Source organism: Amphibalanus amphitrite, unplaced genomic scaffold (genome assembly GCF_019059575.1).
Source record: "Amphibalanus amphitrite isolate SeventyFive unplaced genomic scaffold, NRLGWU_Aamphi_draft 000051F_arrow, whole genome shotgun sequence".
Classification (NCBI taxonomy): domain Eukaryota; kingdom Metazoa; phylum Arthropoda; class Thecostraca; order Balanomorpha; family Balanidae; genus Amphibalanus; species Amphibalanus amphitrite.
Genome location: NW_024881547.1, coordinates 1,270,872 through 1,291,144, shown reverse-complemented (window position 1 = coordinate 1,291,144; position 20,273 = coordinate 1,270,872). Strand labels below are relative to the sequence as shown.

The 20,273-nt window shown below is 53.7% G+C and overlaps 2 protein-coding genes across 4 annotated transcripts in view; both read left to right on the top strand.

Annotated features, from left to right (window-relative positions):
* Positions 1-14,299, top strand: part of LOC122377835 (E3 ubiquitin-protein ligase TRIP12-like) — an 84,427-nt gene extending 70,128 nt beyond the window's left edge. For all 3 annotated transcript variants that reach the window (XM_043358311.1, XM_043358310.1, XM_043358312.1), the window contains 12 exons: positions 916-1,112; positions 1,495-2,058; positions 2,837-3,028; positions 4,097-4,284; positions 6,402-6,705; positions 7,081-7,190; positions 7,496-7,808; positions 9,070-9,280; positions 9,784-10,151; positions 10,700-10,840; positions 12,615-12,786; positions 13,151-14,299. In XM_043358311.1, coding sequence (XP_043214246.1) covers positions 916-1,112; positions 1,495-2,058; positions 2,837-3,028; positions 4,097-4,284; positions 6,402-6,705; positions 7,081-7,190; positions 7,496-7,808; positions 9,070-9,280; positions 9,784-10,151; positions 10,700-10,840; positions 12,615-12,786; positions 13,151-13,347 — 2,957 coding nt within the window. In that variant the 3' untranslated portion in view covers positions 13,348-14,299. The remainder of the gene's footprint in view (positions 1-915; positions 1,113-1,494; positions 2,059-2,836; positions 3,029-4,096; positions 4,285-6,401; positions 6,706-7,080; positions 7,191-7,495; positions 7,809-9,069; positions 9,281-9,783; positions 10,152-10,699; positions 10,841-12,614; positions 12,787-13,150) is intronic.
* A 557-nt stretch (positions 14,300-14,856) lies between these two features.
* Positions 14,857-20,273, top strand: part of LOC122377805 (glutamate receptor-like) — an 8,612-nt gene continuing 3,195 nt past the window's right edge. The window contains exon 1 of the mRNA XM_043358234.1: positions 14,857-15,754. Coding sequence (XP_043214169.1) covers positions 14,857-15,754 — 898 coding nt within the window. The remainder of the gene's footprint in view (positions 15,755-20,273) is intronic.

The window sequence follows — 20,273 nt, the reverse complement described above, 5'->3', positions numbered from 1 at the left end:
CCGTCGGTCGGCCGGAAGGTTAGAAGGTCGGACGGTGCAGGTGCTATTGCGTGGCAGGAGTGGAGCTGTGAGCTCAGGGGTTTCACAGCTTGGGGAAGCTTTGAGAAGATAAATCCGAGTTTGGGCTTAGATAATTGAGAATGTTAGCTGGGGACATTGTTTAAATTAGCCATCAGATATTGAGGTATTTAATCGTGGGACGTGGGCCGATGAGCAAGATGCCAGCACGCTCTTGCCATTCCATTGATGCTGCTGAAAGGATTCCTCTCCCTCCCACGCACACTAGTAAACTTATAATGCTGGCCTGAATCGGTCAGCTGGTGCACTCTGCCGGGGGTAGCAGAAGTACCGTCCGAGCCATGTTTAGACGTTCGGAAATCGAAGCCGCGCCATTGGGAGCTCTGCCGGCTCTGCTGGCGTGGGGGGTGGCTGTCGGGGGCTGCCCCTGCCATCCTGGGGAGCTGCCTCCAGCGACACTGATTGGCTGGCGCTGATTGGAGCCGCCCTCGCCCCGCCCCCGCCCCCGCCCCCGGGGCAGTCAGTCAATCAGTCAGTCAGTCAGTCCGGTCCATAGGCGATCGACCCCGACCGCCAGCGCATGCCAAACGAGGTGATTTGGAGGCGCAGGGGATCGACAGTCCACACGCACGGTCAGATGGGACGATAGTTGGACCATGGGACGATGGAGTGAGAGCAGAGCTGTTAGGGCGGATAGGAACTGCGGACGATGGTGAAGGCAGGAGAGCAATGTTGCGAGGTGGATTTAGCGTGTGCCGGCTGTTGGAACTACGGATTTAGTGACCTAAACACCTGGCCACATGTTTGGGTATTCGTTTCGAAGATAGCCAGCTTGGCTCCATAGTTTTTGGGTCTGACTCTGTCTGACTCTCCCCCGTTCTCTGTCCCCTGTTCCAGCTGCGGGTACCAGTCGCGGCAGTGTGGCCGGCAGCTCGGCCGGTGCCGCCGGCGGCTCGGCCGCGCGCGGTAAGGCGGCCGGCGGCTGCGCGGGCGGCAGCCGCTTCCAGACCTCGTCGTTCCTGGCCAGCCTGAACCCGGCCCGCTGGGGACGCAGCGTGTCCAACTCACCTCTCGGCGACCGGGGACTCAACAAGGTGAGCCACGGCGGGAGGGAGAGACGGAGGTGGGATGGAGGGAGTATGTGAACCCGATATGAGCGGTTTTGTGTTCAGGCCGGTGCTGCTGTTGTGTTGATTCACTGAGTCAAAAGCAGGACCCGCTAAGTCCTGATGTAATCATTTCAGGGCGATAGTTTGCTGATGGGGTCATGTGGTTTTACATGGCTCTCATGTGTTGGTAGACACCTTTTTTTGTCTACTAGTTGTGCACACTGTAGAACCCTTGTGCAGTGTGTATGAACGCAAAGTACAATGTTTGTGATCTTTTTGTGGCCATAACCTCCTACATCTCCTCCGTGGCTGACTGGCTCAGATTCTGCCACAGCCCTCTCACCACCCCTTCCCTCCTCTCCCCCAGGACGGCCTGCTGAACCGCGCCTCGAGCAGCCCCAGTCTGTCGGGCAGCAAGGAGCGCGTGCGCGGCTGGATCCGCGAGCGCGCTCAGCAGTTTATCGCGCGCCACTTCTCGGGCGACACGTCCGGTCACACGGCGCTGATGTCTCGTCTGGGCGGCGCGCTGAGCCGACTCCGACAGCCGCCGGCGGCCTCCGCCGAGTCGGCACTGGCCGAGATCGGCGCCGTGCTCCGCCACTCGGATATCTCACCGTTCGAGGTGCTGCAGAGCGGCCTGGTGCAGCAGCTCACCGCCTTCCTGACGGACGGCGAGGGCGCTGAGCGCGAGCGCCGCCTGCGCCTGTTCCTGCACGTGCTGGCCGGCTGTCCGCGCGCGCCCGAGGAGCTGGTGGAGCCGTTCCTGGCCACCTCCGAGCTGACGGCGCCGCTGCAGGCGCTGGTGGCCAAGCTGAACGCCTGCGTCACTCAGGTGGAGCAGCTGGTTGTGAAAGTGCATGACGTTTCGGAGACGGCCGGCGGCCCGTCCGGCCAGAGCGCGCTCAAGTATTTCAACCAGAACCAGCTCAAGGTGGGTCGATAGGACCGTGAGATGAACCCAGGGGCTGATTGGGAGGGAGGGACGGATAGTCTCTCTTGAAAGTATCGCTATCGCTCGCTGAATTGAGAGGCTTTGGAGGGCTGGACGCCTGGCCGGTCCGTACCGTTTTCACGGTTTAACGGTCCGGCCAGGCGGTTAACCCTCAAGAGCGGGGGACTCTCAAACCAGGAGCGATAGTGATACTTTTCGAGTAACGACACTTACAAGAAAACCCGTTCAGGACCAGAGTGTCAGATAGAGCACAGGCTGTTAGGGAGAAGGTATCACGTGCTTGTGCACACATTACAAAGGTACCCGTTGTGCCTCTTATTGATGAAAAGACTTAAAAAGGCTTTTAGTGGGTTAGGTGTCGTGACTTCAGCAGTAGCGCCGGCCTCTTGGGTCATGCTTCTGTGCCGCGTGGCGTGAGTCGCAGTTACCTTGTCAGGCTGGTCCAGAGCACCGGGAATCCGCTAGCTTATGGGGACTGTTGTAACTAAGCACGCAATGTAGCGGCATAGGACGTCAGCATAGCCAATGCAATTAGTATCATACCGCCTGACTGGTTATACGCGATGGGTTCAGTGGCTCGCGCCAGGTAAACCACGAGCGATTGTAACCAGTAGATGTGACCTGTAAGCACACACGGAGCGACCATGGAGCGACGGCTGAAGACGTCTCGTTCATGTGGTGTCGCTCGTCGTGTCTTTCAACACTCAGACGTCGTTTTCACCATAGCCTTTTCTAACGCGCGTTCCTACCGTTTCAGTGTAATCTACAGCGTCAGCCGGACTGCACAAGTCTGCGCCAGTGGCGCGGCGGGCCCGTCAAAATCGACCCGCTGGCCCTCGTACAGGCCATAGAGCGCTACCTGGTGATCCGCGGCTACGGCCGGATCCGCGACGATGACGACGACGGCTCCGACGACGGCGACTCGGACGACGATATCGACGATACGCTGGTGCGTCACGGGGAACTGGATAGCTGGATAGCTGGGTGGCACTGGTGGCAGGTAGTTTTATTGTGGCTGGAAAGGTGTGGCGAGGTAGATTAGAAGTCTTGATGGGCGTGATTGACGTGTTAAGTGTTATGGTAAGTCCGGGTGGGGTCTCGTGGGTGTTTGCTGTGTAGGGAGGAGGCTGGGCTGTCACGGGGAGCCCGGGCGAGCGGAGGTGTGTGATGAGCCTCTCTCGGGTGTCCGATCCGTCTTCATCAGCCGCCGTCGGGCCACTGGCCGCCGGCCGGTTTTATTTCGTTTGATACACCACCGCCGTTTGTGGTGGACCGCGACCTCAGAGACCAAGGAGGTGGTATTGATTGTCAAACGAGGATGGACTGTCGACGCCACAAGCTAATTCCTTGTTGCAGCCACTGACTGTGTGTGGTATTTTATTCCGGAACGGTTAATAGACGCAACAGATAACTGGCCATTAACTGATGTTATTATGATATAGCTTACGTTCTAATGTCTGCACGAATCATTTTAGACTGCGAACTTGATAATTCAGCTAGGATTGTGAACTAGGTAATTATTCCCGCTTGACGTGGTAGAACCCGATAATTCCCCTCGTTCTGAGAAGTCTGTAATGTTCTCATTTGGAGCAGCTCGTTACGATTACCCTGCGTAAACAGCAAGCAAGCAGCTCATTTCTCGAGGGTTAAACGCCAAACATCAATCTTACAGTAATTAACAACAAGGAGGCTTATACCACCACTCCCGCTGACTTAGCAGGGCGACTCAAACTGGGCAAATATGTTCACCGGCTGTGTGCGTAATTAATATGCTGTTGTTTCATCGCAGTTCGACGCTAACTTGTGTGTGTCGGACGCTAACTTGTGTAAGTTCTGTGCGTCAGTTCTGCGCTTACCTGCGGTGCTCTCTTTTCGGTTCGATGCTGACGTGTCCTGTAAGTTCAATGCTGACCCCTACTCTGTCGTTCTACGCTGACCCGCGCTCTGTCTGTTCTATTCTGGCCAGTGCTCCATCGGTTCTATGCTATTGCTGACCCGTGCTCTCCTTTATCGACAGGCGGCAGTGAGCATCAGCCAGGGCAACAACCACAAGCTGCAGTTCGTCATCAACGACCACGTGCTGCCGTACAACATGACCGTGTTCCAGGCGATCCAGCAGTTCAGCCAGGACACGACTGACTCGGACTCCGAGCTGACGGTCGGCTCGACGCACCTCTTCCAGCGCACGCACACCATCTACTACCGGTGAGCGGTGGTGTGGTTTGAAGCTTGGGTTTGCTTTTGCTTACTTGTTTTGGTCCCTTTGACGACTCTCCACTAGTCAGTCTAGTCAGTAGTCCACTAGTATCCACAAGTTGTGGTGCACACATAGGCAGCATCGACCAAATTGCTGCTTCAGGAGCCGGAACTGTGACGAGCATAATTATATAGCAAAGCTCAGCTGTTGACAGAGCTGCCTTACATGCAAAGATAAATTTGGTTATTGATAGTGTAGTGTTCTAGGGCAAATATCCCGACCTCAGTACGCTTGGCAAAGGAGACGAGATATTGCAGTCGGTTGCAATGTCAAAAGGTCAGAACTCGAGTATCTATACCAGAGTGAAGTAGCGATGCCGGCAAATGGTCCATTACAGGCACAGGCTGGTGCCCATTAAGACCGGACGCGCGCGTCATTGGAGCTCGACCGGATCCTGTGCGGAGTATGGATGGCCGTGACCTGACCGGCGCGGAATCGGTTATACGCTGCGCTAGGAACGGCCATTGTACGACCGTCGCCCGGCTGAGCCTGGTGGCGCCTTATGCGGCTTTGGGGGTACCAATGTCATGTCCATTGTGCGTATATAAGGAAGAGCGAGAGGCAGAGGGGAGAGATGGGTTGGTTCGGGAGGTTTCAGGGGGCTCTATTGAGCTGCGTCGCCGAGCAACTGTACATCCGGCTCGGTGTCATTAAAAAGGTGCACCACGTTGAAACGTTAGATACCATATGGCGGACCGAAATAGATAGTAATTGCGACCGGCGGCGTTTTTTACGGATTTCCTCGCCCGGCGTTGGTGGAGGAAAAGTCCGGGGCTGAGAAATAAATTACTCCGCTGCAGCGAGTATATGTAGGCACTGGATAGGACTGACATGATATACCTACTGCTCTGCGGGCTGGTCCCTGGCTGCGGCTGGTGGGTCGCCGCCCGGCTCTGGGTGGAATGAGTGATTACTCGGTCGAACTCTGCCGAATGAGTAATGGTGCGCTCGGACTCTGTCGGAAGGAGTGATGGCTCGGGCGCAGTCTGTGCAATAAGAGATAGCAGTTCTAAAATGGTCTGCAGTGAAGCGCACGGAATACACGGAATGACAACCCCCCACGACAGATGAAATTGTTCCGTAAAGTGAGCTCAATCTTCAGCGTGGTATCACTGTATGTTTTAACTCGTACTTCGTGCTATGATAAGACAGCCAGATAAATGAGCGAAGTGATGTACATCACCAATGAATTTGCGCTGAATGCCTATCGCTCGATCCAAGCGCTGTTGGTATTGTGCATTGACATGTTTGTGTATTTTGAGTGAAAGTTCTTTCAAGAATGGTCTTAAAGGGACCCTCCCACCTTAACATTAGATTTGAGTTGAGATAGCCAAAATGGGGTCCCTGGCTCACAATTACCGGTTTCGGCACTCACAACATCGAGAAATGCCTTAAATCGGAAATATTGAATTTCAACATTGCTCCGTTTTGATTCAGAGGGGCTAATGCTTTTGAATACCCCTCTGAATGTGTGACGTCAGCGGAGATCTAACGATTTTTAAATCTTTTACTAAAACGTTTGGTAGCACGCGGTGGTATATGCTGCTTTGCGCGCAACATATGCCGCACCTTCAAATAAAGTCGCTAGGAACAGCGGAGATCCCAAAAAGTAAACAAAAGTAAAAGTCTAATATCTTGAAAACCGGTGAATATTTTTCGATAAAATTTGGTAGATATTCGTTTTCGCTCTTTCTGAACCTAGCGACATCACTTTCATGCCAATTCATTAACTTTTTTGAAGGTGGGAGCCGGGAGGGTCCCTTTAAGTAAGAGTGAGTGAGTGAGTGAGTGAGTGTGAGTAAGTAAGAGTGAGTGTGAACATATTCATTTCGTGGAGCGGTCATCCTTGCTTGCGTTCTCGCTCTAATCTGCCAGTCTTGCCCCGCTCTAACAACCCTGTCTGCCCGTTCTAACCTCCCCGTTCTGACCTCGTTTCTCCGTTCTAACTCCCAATATCCATCCTACCTCCCCTGTCTGACCTTTGTGTCTTCCCGCTTTAACCTCCCGTCTGTCCCGTTCTGACTCCTCGTCTCCCCGTTCTAACCTCCCCGTCCTCCCGTTGCAGTCCGGCGCCGGAGGAGAGCTCGCAGTCGGCGGCCCGCGGCGGCGGCTCGCACGCCAAAAAGGGCAGCAAGAGCGGCGCCAGTAAACACGGCGGGAAGCGGCGCGACGAGCTGTGGACGGAGGGTGTGGCGCCCGAACCGGCCTGTCCCCTGCTGCCCTACCTGACGGCGCGGCTGCCCGAGCACGTGACCGTCTCAGATCCGTGTCTGGAGACGCTGCATCTGCTACGGCTGCTGCACGCGCTCAGCAGACACTACGGGAGCCTTTACCAGATGAGCAACTCGGCGCCGCTCATCGCTCAGTCGGTGAGTGAACGCGAGGAGTATGTGTGTGGGGGGGGGGGGGTCACTGACACATGGAGCGTATTGGGGGAGGGGAGGGTTCACTGACCTGTGGACAGTGTGGGATGGTTTGGGTCGTGGTGGTTTCCCATTGGAGATTGGAAATCTGTGCGAGTATACGTCGAGTAGCTCCGTGACCAGTTTGGAGCTGTCGGCCACAAATCATCCGGTCTTAGTCGGTGATGGCTCCCCGTCGACCGTAACGGACTCGGTAAGCCCCAGTGGATCAACTGAAATGGCCGCCGGCCGCTGGACGGATCGCCCGCCGGCGCGCGGCCGCTGGTTACGAACCCCTGCCCGCTTACACACACTGACCGTGGGGTGTGTGTGGTCCAACAGGAGTTCATCAACAGCAAGGTGTCGGCGAAGGCGAACCGGCAACTGCAGGACCCTGTGATCGTCATGACGGGCAACACGCCGCAGTGGCTGCAGCAGATCGGTCTGGCCTGGTGAGAGTGGCGGGAGTGGGGAGAGAGACGGGTGGGAGGCAAGAAAACTGATGAGGACAGTAGGGTGGGTTTGGTGTGGGTTAGCATGATTATAGCTAGTGGTCGTTTTTCTTTCTGCTCTGTGGCCCTTTGGATATGGTGAGTAGGTGACCAAGTTATCATGCATGTAGCTCTTTTGGCGTGCATCATCTCTGTGACGTGTTCTATCTGCTATCTCATCACTGGTGTCATCATTATTCATCTGCCATTTGCCACCGTTCCGCGCCGCGCCGATCGCTGACCATCTACTCCGTTCGTGCCGGCAGTCCGTTCCTGTTCCCGTTCGATACGCGTCAGCTGCTGTTCTTCACGTCCACATTCGACCGTGACCGGGCGCTGCTGCGTCTGATCGAGAGCTCGCCAGAGCTGCAGGCCGCCGACTCCGAGGACCGCATCGCGCCCAAGCTGGAGCGTAAGAAGCGCACAGTGTCGCGAGATGACCTGGTGCGCCAGGCTGAGGCGCTGATGGCCGAATTGGCCGGCTCGCGGGCGTTGCTCGAAGTGCAGTATGAGAACGAGGTGGGCTCCGGCCTCGGACCGACGCTGGAGTTCTACTCGCAGGTCTCACGAGAACTGCAGGTGAGAAGCTGAAGAGGGGAGAGAGAGAGAGAGAGAGAGAGAGAGAGAGAGAGAGAGAGAGAGAGAGAGAGAGAGAGAGAGAGAGAGGGGGGGGGGAGTGGGTGGGTGTGGTGGCCGAGGGCCTATGAGGGATTTTCATGAGCGACACAGCCTGTTTTGTTGTTCTTAGATCGGAGAATAATGAATGTGACAAATCTAAGTGTCGCTAAAAGTCGGATGACGGCCGTTTTGGGCTACGAGTGCATCGCCGCTGTTTCCAAAGTGGAACAGTCGTCGGTGATTCAGTCATCGCCGTCCAAACGTGGCGCCGTACTATTTGTGCCGCCGCTGCCTCTGTGGTCCAACAGAGGTGGCTAAATCTGCCACCGGGAGCTGGCTGCCGTCTCTCCCGGGAGGGCAGGGAGGGGGGGGGGCGTGAGTCAGCGGCTCGGCGCCTGTCGCCAGGCCAGCCCCGCAGAGCGGTGCTTCCGTCGGCAGAGTTTGTCGCCGCCACTGAATGGCGCCCGACCGCTGATAGGTCGATTTGTGTACATTGGTAGGAAGTTTCAGAATGGGTGGGTTTCATAGGTCAGGATGGTTGCCAACCGGGCTGAGGTCACGACCTCAGAGTGATACTTCGAAATTAGATTGTGAGCCATTATGTTGCTAGGTCATCATTCAGCTATAATGTACCGTGCTCGAGTTAATAATCGTCTTGTTTGTCCGGCTCTCCGATGGAGGCCCCTGTCACAACAGACATTCTATCCCGGTACAGAGTCTGACTGCCAACTTTCGGTGTGTGGGCGTCCCCGCCGACTCGTCCCCCAAGACCCGAGTCCCGAACTCTCCGTCTCCCCGTGTTCGTGCCGTTGTCTTTCTCTATCTGGGTTAGCGGTCTCTTGTCTTTCTGAGACCTGCTTTCTCTACCTCCCTTGCGGGGACCCTCCGTCTCCCGGGGACCGGCCGGTGCGTGGCTGGCGGTTCCGTCTGCCGGACTTCCTGTACTCAACTGGAAATTTTGTCCTGGCCATATGACCTAACCAAATCCCTCTGCAACTTCTGTTGTTAACGTGTAACATAATATGATCCATGACCATGTGGGACCTCTCTGTGATCCTAGTGTGACCCTTGCCTTTGGATGGCAGGCAGACGGTGGCTGTGACCCCGTTTGACCCCGTGTGACCTCTATTTGACCCCTGCCCCCTTCCAGCGGGCGGACGCCGAGCTGTGACCCCTTCTGTGACCCTCGTGTGACTTCTACTTGACCCCTGCCCCCTTGCAGCGGGCGGACGCGGAGCTTTGGCGCGGAGACCGGTACCGGCCACCGGCCGAGATCGTCACCGACAAACTCGGGCCGTCGTCGTCCTCCGCGTCAGCCCCAGCCGACACAGCGGAGTACATCCACGCGCCGCTGGGACTCTACCCGGCGCCCGTGGCCAGGTCGAGCAAGTCGGGAACGGTGACACGGCTTAAGTCCAAGTACAAGTTCCTCGGTAGGTGCACAGACTGGCACAGAATTATCACTCAGGGTGCTGAAGGGTCGTAGGGCTGGTGGGTGACTGGTGGATGGGGAAGAGCTATAATGAATGGGTGGGAACATAGACCTGTGTGTACCGTATACTTAATTATGCAGATCTCTATGGTGGGGACTACTTTGGGTTATGTAGCTTACTTGGCGAGCTTGTGTGTGGCTTTTGTATGGTAAGTTTGAGGCTGAGTTATTTAGCACTGTACTTTTCTGTACAGAGGTTATGCTGTTGCTATGTTGTCGGAAAGGTCAGATGGCATTGAATGTGGCTGGAGCGGGGCCTTGTCGACCATTTTGGCTGCCACAGGCGGTGATATACTGGGCACTTGCGGAGACTCGCCGGGCTGCAATGGAGGCCAGCGGTCGCACTAGATTCGACGTGCGCAGAGAGTGTCCCTCTGTCATTCCCGCCCGCTGGTCGCTGCCCAGTGTCTCTATTCGTTAGTTGACCCTCCCGCTCTCCCGCAGGTAAGCTGATGGCCAAGGCGCTGACGGATTTCCGTCTGCTGGACCTGCCGCTGAGCGTGCCGTTCTACAAGTGGCTGCTGCGCCAGGAGCGCTCCATGACACTGCAGGACGTGCACCTGCTGGACCCGTCGCTGGCGGCCACGCTGTCGCAGCTGGCGGCCGTGGCGCGGCGGCGCCGACACCTGGAGGCCGACCAGACGCTGACGGCCGAGCAGCGCCGCGCCGCCATCGAGGCGCTCGGCGTGGACGGCTGCTCCGTGGAGGACCTGGGACTCGACTTCACGCTGCCCGGACACTCGAGCATCGAGCTGAAGCGGGGCGGCCGGGACGAGCCGCTGACCATCCACAACCTCGACCAGTACCTCAAGGTGGGATCCGCTGTCTGTTCCACTGTCTGTCCCACTGTCCCACCATCCACCTCGACCAGTACCTCAATGTGTCCCACTGTCTGTCCCTCAGTCCTGCTGTCTTACCATCCACAACCTGGACCAGTACCTCAAGGTGGGTCTTACTGTCCCACTGTCCGCCCAGCTGTATCTGTCCCACTGTCTGTCGTCCCATTGTCCCACTATCCACAACCTGGACCAGAACCTCAAGGTGGGTCCCGCTGTCTGTCCCACTGTCTGTCCCACAATCCCACTGCCTGTCCTACTGTCCCACCGTCCACAACCCGGACTAGTGCCTCCAGGTGCGGATCGTGCGGGGCCTTTGCTATCTCGATGGTTGGCATTGGCTGCTTTACAGTACTTTTGCTTTTGTGGCTATGTACATAGCTTTGTATCAGTGAGTCCATGTTGTATTCTAGTATAGTTTTTCACCGTCCAATATCATTGGTCATACGTTGCTGTCCTAACTCGATATGCTATTGTGCCTCTTGTGTCGTGCCGTCTGACCCCATCTTTCGCTTTATCCACAGCTGCTGACTCACTGGCTGCTCTATGAGAGCGTCTACCGGCAAATGGAGGCGTTCAGAGAGGGCTTCGAGTCGGTGTTCCCGCTAGAGAACCTGGGCATGTTCTTCCCTGAGGAGATTGACAGCCTGTTCTGCGGCAGCCAGGTCAGTGTTTCTGGGGAGACAGCTGCGGCAGGGGTCGGGTGCTGTAAGATACGCGGAATGGGCACCGATGACCACCGCAGTCCGGGCGCCCTAGACCCCCAAATTATTGTAAGATGCACATAATTGTGTGGGTATTTTGTATTTCATCGGGTGATAAATGTAGATATCGACAGGTACGATGTCGAGACCGCCCTCCGTATGTACCAAGTCAGTGTTAATGTAGCTGCAGGCGAAGGGGATAAGATTGCTGTCATTTCGGTAACGAAGCAGGCGTGGGTAGGGGAGAGTGGGGCAAAGCGGCCACCCTAACGCTTCTCACGATGCCAACGCTTGATTTTTAAACATGGAAAGATTCTTTCTATACCAATGTGATCCCTATTAAGTTGCCTTTCATTTCAACTGCGTTTTATTTCCAAAGGCGTTCACATATAAAAGATATCGACAAAACTTTAAACCTATGCATATTGGCCACTTTGCCCCATACCCTGGGGCAAAGCGGCCACCGGCGTCTTCTCAAGTCCCGATATGAGAAACAACATAGTTGCCTCATGTACGACTAGGGTATTTGATGGTGACAAGGTTTAAGCGAGGATGGATGTTTACGTTATTATCTTCCACCTGTAGGTAAACAAAGAAAGGATTTTCATGAAAAAACATTTAATTGCATTATTTGGTAACTCATGCAACTGAAAAGTGGCCAAGATGAATGCATGACGACACATTTGAATATAAATAATGTTTTTTATCCAGATGAAAACAACTTATGGCCAATAGGGGGGTGGCCACTTTGCCCCGGCCACTTTGCCCCGCGCATACCGTCCGAGACAAAAATATTCCAGCTTAGCTTTTAGTGGGGTAAAAAACATTAAAATTGGTAGAATGCATGTACGATAACCATGCAATGCATGGACAAGAACGCTTATAAAAAATTCCAAACGGTTATGGAATAACATAACATTTGAAAATTGTAAACATAGTTGGTAACATGGCAAGAAATGCTTTTCCGTGTTTCACAGAACAATGGTGATGGGCCTGAAACCCCGGTCTAGCTCATTCGAACGACCGTGAAGAGAAGTATAATTGGAAACCATAAATTGGATCTGACGCCAGCTACGAAGGGCTAAAACGATGGGTGGCCGCTTTGCCCCGGGTGGCCGCTTTGCCCCACTCTCCCCTACGAGAGTGGTGCGCTGCGGTGGCGGAAACACTGAGTTATGGTGTGTACATTGCTTATCGACCGTCCCTGGGCCTGCGGCACGCAGAGAGAGGGAGAGAGAGAGAGAGAGAGAGAGAGAGAGAGAGAGAGAGAGAGAGAGAGAGAGAGAGAGAGAGAGAGAGAGAGAGCCGTCAGTACTGCGTGCAGCTCTGCAGTGGCTGTGAGGACCAGTTTTTGCCCGACTCGGAGCAGTATATGGCTCTATTGATGCAGGTCGGGGAGCGAATCCCCCGGGAGACCGCGCTGGCGAAAACCCGGCCCCGCACAAAGGCATGGTAATGACTGGGCCCAGACCGGCTGATGGTTCATTCCTCACAGAGCTGAGCTGCCGGGGGGGGGGGCATAGGAGGGATAGGGGTGAAGTGAAGTCAGCTGCTGAGATAGTCGGCGTGACTCCAACTCCGCTCTCCCTCCTATCCGGGGCGGTACTAAGTGACCGTCGTCTCCCTTGTCTGAAATGTGTGACCCCTGTCTGATTCGTGTGACCGCTATCTAGACTCTGACATGTGCGAACTCTGTTTGACCTATCTGACCTGTGTCTGACCCGTCTGCCCCCAGGAGAGCTCGTGGGACGAGCGGACGCTAACCGAGGCGTTCAAGCCGGACCACGGCTACACACACGAGTCGCCGGCCATCAAGCGTCTGGTGCGCGTGCTGACAGAGTTCAGCGGCGAGCAGCGGCGTCAGTTCCTCAGCTTTGTCACCGGATCGCCGCGCCTGCCCGTCGGAGGTGAGAGCGACGGAGGAGAGAGAGAGGGGTGGAGGGGTGAGAGCAACGAGCGGGGTCGGAGAGGGGCTCGGTGGATGCCTGGGTTGGAGGGGCTACAACGTGTTCACTGCTCACTCTTCAGGAAGATGACTGGGTTTATCCGAAATCCGGTCTACATGTGCATGTTCTTTGTGTCTTCGTTTATCCCATTTGTCTTGAGTCTTTGCTAGTCGTGCTGAACTATTTCAAATGTAAGTGCAATTAGGGTTCGTGTGTATAGAAACGGCCAATGGGTTGTTAGTCATTTCCTCGCTATAAATCCTGTGTTCGCGTCAAACTCCCATGTCGTTGTTCCCGTCTAACTCTGCCTTTGTTGCCGCCGTAGGGTTCCGGGCGCTCTCGCCGCCGCTCACCATCGTCCGTAAGATCGTGCAGCCCAACGAGAACCCGGACGACTTCCTGCCGTCCGTGATGACGTGCGTCAACTACCTGAAGCTGCCCGACTACACCAGCCTCGAGATCATGGCTGAGCGCATCGCCACCGCCGTGCGCGACGGACGGCTCAGCTTCATGCTCTCGTAGTGCGGCCGCGGCCGAGACGCGGGCGGAGAACTTGTGATATAGCGGAGACACACTCACACACGCAGACTGACACACGTACACGTTCACCAAATATGGCGACGGGCGTCGCCGCGCCGCCGGCTGCCCTCGCTCGATCCAGACGCTTTCTGTGTTTTTACCCGAGCTTTTCTAGGATGATGTGCCGCTCTCTGTGCGCCGAGGGCGGCTGTGGTGCCGGCGACGGCCGGGCGGCGCCGCGGCGGCGGAGGCGGCGGCTGGGCGCGCTTTGATACCGTTTTCCACGCACGGGCGGTCACTGGGCCGGCCGGACTGGGGTTTGCGCCGTGCCGGTGCCGCCAGCCGGCCGGTCGGCGGCCGCCGCCGTGTGCGGACGGTCGGCGGGTCATGCCAGCCAGTATTGGCGGTGTTCGCGGCGCCGGGCGCCGGACCGTGTCATTCTGTTCCGCTCTCCCCGGTCGGACGGCGGCCGCGATGTGGCGCCCTCGCGACGGCGACAGTGACGCCACCAGACGCCCAGAGGCGGCCAACACTGGCCGCGCGGCGGGCCGTTTTGTAAAGAGCGGTACGATGCGGTCGCCAGACGGGCGAAATGTTACAGCGGCGCGCTGACTGAAGAGGCGGCGCCCGTAGTGTCTGTGCCTGGGCATACAGAAGTGCCCGCCGAATCCAGAGACTTGTGCAGGGACTGCGAGTTGCGACCGAGTGTAAGAGGGACTCTGTGTACTGTCCGAGCTGTGTACGCGTGTGAGAGGAGTGACGAGTGAGGTGTGCAAAGTGTGAGATAGCCGAGAGGTGGGTGGGGACCGCCGGTGTTGGCGGCACTCTCAGACATTGTGTGCGCGTTCCAGAGAACAGCTGAGTTTGTTTACATTGAAGTAGTGCTAAATTTCTGTTCGACCTATTACAGTTTGTGTCCATGAGAAAAGGGCTGAATACACTGTGAGGCCTCCAACGATGTTTGGAGGATGAAGTTGGGGTGGGCGATGAGATCATGTGACAACTGCGGCTCGAGATGTGGCCACCAAATTGGCTGAGACATTACGGTAGTTGGTTAATTGCACACTTACGGTCGTGCAACGGAAGAGCGCTGACGACCTGTGACAAGTTCACTTGACGATATCAGCTTTGGAGTAACTGGTTCGGTACGATGATTTCATTCTTGAACTTTTTACAACAGACAATGCATATAAGCAGTCAGCCTTTCAGCGTTTTCATACGACAATATCAATATCATGATGGTTTATTAATGACAGAATCAACAAAACATAGCAGCGAGTTGTTTCTTCAGTAACCATGACACCGAACACCACTTACCAAATGATTCTACGGCTGTCATTTGCCTGAGTGTCTTGGAAAATTGACATTGAGTCCATCCTCTAATATCGCACTTGTGACCTAGATAAAGGTGTGCGTGCACTGTGCACATCGTCAAAGGGCGTCAGAGTGTCAAATATGTACATTTGCAGCGCCATCGACGAGTGGTGTTTGGCTTCATTGGTACGTGTCGCGATGTTCCATCGGGTCAGAAGTGCCACCGAGTCCGCCACCAGTGCTGGCCCGATGGAGGAGCACCGCGGAGGTCTGACGCTGCTGGGGCCGGGCTGGTCCGCCCGACCGGGATCGGAATGGTCCGGCGGACCGGGACCGGAGTGGTCCGTCGGAACGCCAGATCGACCCCTGCGCATCGTCGCCATCAACGACTTCCCGTTCATCTCCGTGCAGCAGCGGCCTGATGGCTCCGTCACTTATGGTGGCTTCCTCGTCCAGTTGTGGCATATCATCGCTGAAGAGTTGGGCCTCAGCTACAATATCTCGGCTCCGCTCACCGACGGCTACGGCAGTCAAACCACAAACGGCACCTGGACAGGAGTTATTGGGGACCTGGTCTACGGGCGCGCCGACCTGGCGCTGACTTCCTTGACTCCCACACCTGCTCGAACGGCCGTGGTTGATTTTCTGGATAAGGTTCCATGCTTGACCTCCATCACGACGTTCCTGGTGCGTCGCGACACGGCGGTGACGCCGTCCCTGTCGCCTGCCGTGTTCGCCGGCCTGCTGCGGCCGCTGGGCGCCGACGTCTGGTGGACGCTGGCCGCCATGCTGCTGGCGCTCTCGCTGGTGCTGCGCCTCTCGCTGCGGTTCAACAGTGCCAGAGCCGAGGACGGCCGGCTGGTGCGCGACATGGGATGGGGCTCGTGTCTGCTGGCCGTTGTCATGACCGTGGTGGGCCAGGGCTGGGACAGGACGCCGCAGTCGCTGGCCGGCCGTACGGCCACCATCTTCGGCTGGATGCTGGGAATTCTGATTTACATCAACTACACGGCCAACTTGATGTCGTTCCTTACGACGCACACCGTCAAACGACCCATCAGCAGCTTGCGCGAGTTTGTCAAACAGCCCGACTGGAGTTTGGCCCTACTTCACGGCTCTCACCTTCTCAACGATCTAAGAACCAGCACCAATGTCTACGAACGGAAGTTGTACGAACGCTCAGTAACCGGTGAACGGTTTATTGCCTTCGATAGGACCAAGGAAGACATGCCTCGGGCCTTACGCCCAAAAGTCATGGTACATTTTGAGTTGGACATTCTGCATCACTTTATTGGGAAGGAGTCATGCAACTATGTCCCGCTGCTTCGCACACCCGTCAGACCTGCCTCATTTTACTTGGCGATCTCCAAAGAAAGAAGCACTCTCAAGTCAGCCATTTCCAAAGTGCTACTAAAACTGTATGAAACAGGCTCGATCTCGCGAATGAAACGGCTCGTATTGGAACGAGATCAGATAATGTGCGAGCCTCTCAAACAATACGAGGAGCTATCTATGCATGATCTGCTGCCCGTTTTGTATCTGATTCCTCTCGGAATAGTCGCCAGCCTTGTGGTACTAGCAGCAGAGCTGCTCTTATATAAAACCGGCCCAAGACGATGCCGCGAAATATCTATCAGAACAGTATTGCAAGTGTTTACTGAAGAAGACTCCTGCAATTTCGCTCAGCAGCGCTGCGAGCGGTGCTGTTCGGCCCGAAGCCTCGAGGGACGTCGGATCGGTCTGAGCCGCAGTGGCGCGTCCACACAGACGGAGACACACCGCCCGGCGTCTGCAGCAGCGGGGACCGGTGGGGTCCTACCGGCACTGGAGTAGCTCACCGCGCGACGCCTGCCGCAGCGGTGACCGGTGGGGTCCTACCGGCACTAGAGTAGCTCACCGTTCTGCGTCTGTAACAGCGGTGACCGGTGGGGTCCTACCGGCACTAGAGTAGCTCACCGTTCGGCGTCTGCCGCAGCGGCGACCGGCGGAGTTCTACCGGCAGAGTAACATGCCTATCAGTTACCTACCGTCTGGCGTCTGTTGCAACTTGCAGCGGTGACCGGCGGTGCCTTGCTAGTGCTACCGGAGTCTATATACTCTGATGTTCTATACACTCTGACCGGATTAGCGCACCGAGTGCCAGGGCTGATGACCGAATCACCGATGTACGGCAGAGCGGCGCCGGTATACGGCACCGATATATCGGGCTAACCCGCGCCCCGTATGAGGGAACGCCCCCCTCCCCGTATTTTTCCGTAGATATCTCCTAAACGACTGCGGATATCGTCACCAAACTTTCAGAACCCATCTGGGCACCAATTTTACACATTGTGACTAAATATTATTCCAAAGGCTAGGATAGGTTGGCCACAATGACGTCATGCCCTGCCATTTTTGATCCAGAAACGTTTCCGCGGGAAGAGCTGTCAGGACTACAGCTAGCTTTTAAGATACAGAAAAATGTTCTAGACTTAAAAGGTAGGGGAAGCCGGGGGAAGCCCGGGCGCGGGGGAAGCCCGGCCACCCCGTTTCCGGCTAAATTATTCACAATAAAATGCTCAACTGTTTGTCCTTTCAGCGTGGCAGCTAAGGTAACGCCAGCAAAAAAGTTAAGGCTGACAAAAATTGCATATTGTTAAAGTTATAGCGCAAAAATGATATTTTAAGGGTTTTTAGCTAAAAAGTGAGATATCTTTCACTGTTAATGCTATACCATACAGTACTAATATTTATACGAATGTTATGTAAGGACCGTTTAAGTATTTGTAGTGAGGGGTGACGAGGCAGGCTGGCTTAAGTATGACATTTTTTTCGAATATCGCTGTTCTAAAATAAAAATTAGCACATTGGGGTAACCCCGGGCGAGTGGCCAAGCCTACCCCCAACCGAGAGCAATGCCACTAAACCACTGTTTTCCATGAGATAATAGGTACTGAGCAGGTTTGGTTTACACCTAGATCAAAGATAAATTTCGAAAATAAACATGTTATCATAGACAAAGCCAGTCATGTCACTTAAGGTCAACTAGGGTCAAACTACGTTTTTGCAGATAACGCGACAGACAATGAAGCTAGAGCTTCAAAAATGGTGTCGTTGTGTTCTTCTTCGTCAGCCGAGTCGAATGATATGCAATATGATGCATTAAGGTATAAAGAAAAATAAATTTTAAGGAATTTTGAAATACACATTTTTTGTCAATTTTGCATCAGGATTTTCATCGACCTGTACTGTATATGTAGTAGACGCTAGCTAAAATACCAGTAGTGACATACACTCTTAGATGTCCAGAGCTAATCAGTACCTTAATATTTCACTTTCCGTTAATATTTGGAAAACACATAATGGTTTCATCAACTCGTTGTAAAGCGCTGGGGAGGTGGCCGGCGTTACCCCTATGCCAGGCTTACCCCAGAAAAATCAACACTTTTTTAAAATTCGATTTTCTCAACCTTATACTTATTCCACGAAACCGAATTTTTGTGAAAACACGGCCAATGAACTTAGCTAGCTAGCAGGATATCAACATTTTATACAGCACGTATTGTAGGGGAAAGTGGGTGTATTGCGCCCTCCTAACCAATTGCGCCCACCAACATTCCCACGAATTCAATGGCATGTTTATAATTTTGTGTTCGAAAACAATATTTTCACCACCGGATAGTTCATTTTATGGCCTAAGCTCTCCGGCGAAGCCAATCAGCAGGGCTCATTACGCCATCAAAGATATTACGGCGTTTTCTTAACTTTTTTGCAGTATTTTGAACCGTTGGCTATAAAAATGTGTGATACGTGTGTGATTTTCAGAGTGATATTTAGAAAGAAAACCCCTTTTTTCATTATATTTCACTTGAACAGTAAACTTCCTTCAGCATATTTATGATAACTTCTACGCTTTTATTAAAAAGTATCTCAATTTTAATTGCGCCCATGGCAATTGCGCCATGGGGGCGCAAATAGAATAATGGTGTAGCTATTGTATCACGACAGTATGATTGCATCATTAACTAATTGCAATAAAAAAAGGAGTTTAATGCCAGGCAGGGGAGCAGCCCGCTGTCGCCAGTCCGCAAATTATTTCTCTCGTCAAACTAAAAATGCAGCTGCCATTTAGGCTGCGAGCTTGTGGTGTAATTGACAAAATACGGCATTTTCAACATGGACTCGGGCGTGAGAGGTGACAGCTATGATAAAAAAGTAAAAACTGATGTCAACAAGTGGTCGAAACGATAAAAACTATTAATTTTGACAGAAACTATTGAAAATTTAACCGTATAGGCGCATACGTTCACATATATCTAGCCGCTTACACTAAACGTTTTCGTTGCACTTGTACAAGCATACGGACACATGTAAAGTGATTTACTTGGGCAAAAAACATCGCGATTTATATCTACATTTATTATTTATCCAGCCTGATTAACATTATAAATGTTTAAGTAAGCCGCAATAGCATCAAACTGCCGGGGTGTACGCATTCCGTGTCATTCGCTTAGCCATGTTTAAATATAGGGCGCAATTGGATTCTAATTGCGCCATCCCCCTGGCGCAATTTACAGCAGTTGTTGGTAAATGCGCCCTTTTGCATGTTTCTGAAAAAGCAGCTGTCGGAAGCAAACGAAACATTCTTAATTGATCGGGAGGCTCTTAAATCGTAGCTAATGAGTTCCTCTTTGAAGTGGTTACCAGTGCATGCTTATATCTCCATCTGTTTTCTTACAATTAGCGTTTTTCCTTAAGGTGGCGCAATTCACCCTCCTTCCCCTATGTAATAAAAATGAAAAAGAGCTTACTATGCCGGGCTTCCCCCGGCTTCCCCTATAGAATTAACAGCGCTATCACTTACCTATATATAGCGATAGTGAGATGCAAGATGTGTTGGCTGGCCGCTGGGCAATATACAAGCATCATTCCAGTGGTGGCTGTTTGATGCGTTACTGTGTCCATAATTTGGATGCGGTTAACCCGCGCCATGCTGGGGGGGGGGGGGCGTTTTCACGCCTTCCCCCTCAGGCTTTTCACGACTATATCAAAAACGGCGGCGTGCCATTGAAATGCCCCTCTTTTGGACGAATATCGTTCTAAACGCTCTCAAGCATCGTAATAAGAGGTAAACATGACACACTGAATAGGAAAACTGCACCTTTGACCCCTGTGTGCCTCTGAGGTCATCTCAGGTCACGCAAGGTCACCACTCGCCAGCAGTTTTTTACTATCAATTTTGATAGAGACGTATTAGAGCGGTGATAACAAGTCAAATGTGTTCAGTTTGATGATACGGATCGATTGATATGCAGCATGACCCTTTCAAGTCAGATCATGACCTTGACCTGAGGTCAAATTTTCGAAATGCATGATCAATGTCAATTTATATTGTTCGGCGCGTTTCGACGAGAAGAACACGATGCTGGCAAAACTAATGTCGTGGCTCTCTTGAGTCAAAAGTTATTACCGAGAAACATTTTTCGTAAAACGGCTTTTTTAGTTTTTGCCCTCTAGAGGCTAAACCGCTGACCTTAGGTCAGATCTGCAAACTCAGAAACGCCTGTAAATAGTAAAGCAGCTATCGAATGCGTTTCTTTTTTCGCGACGCTGTAGTTCTATTGGTTTTCGAGTTA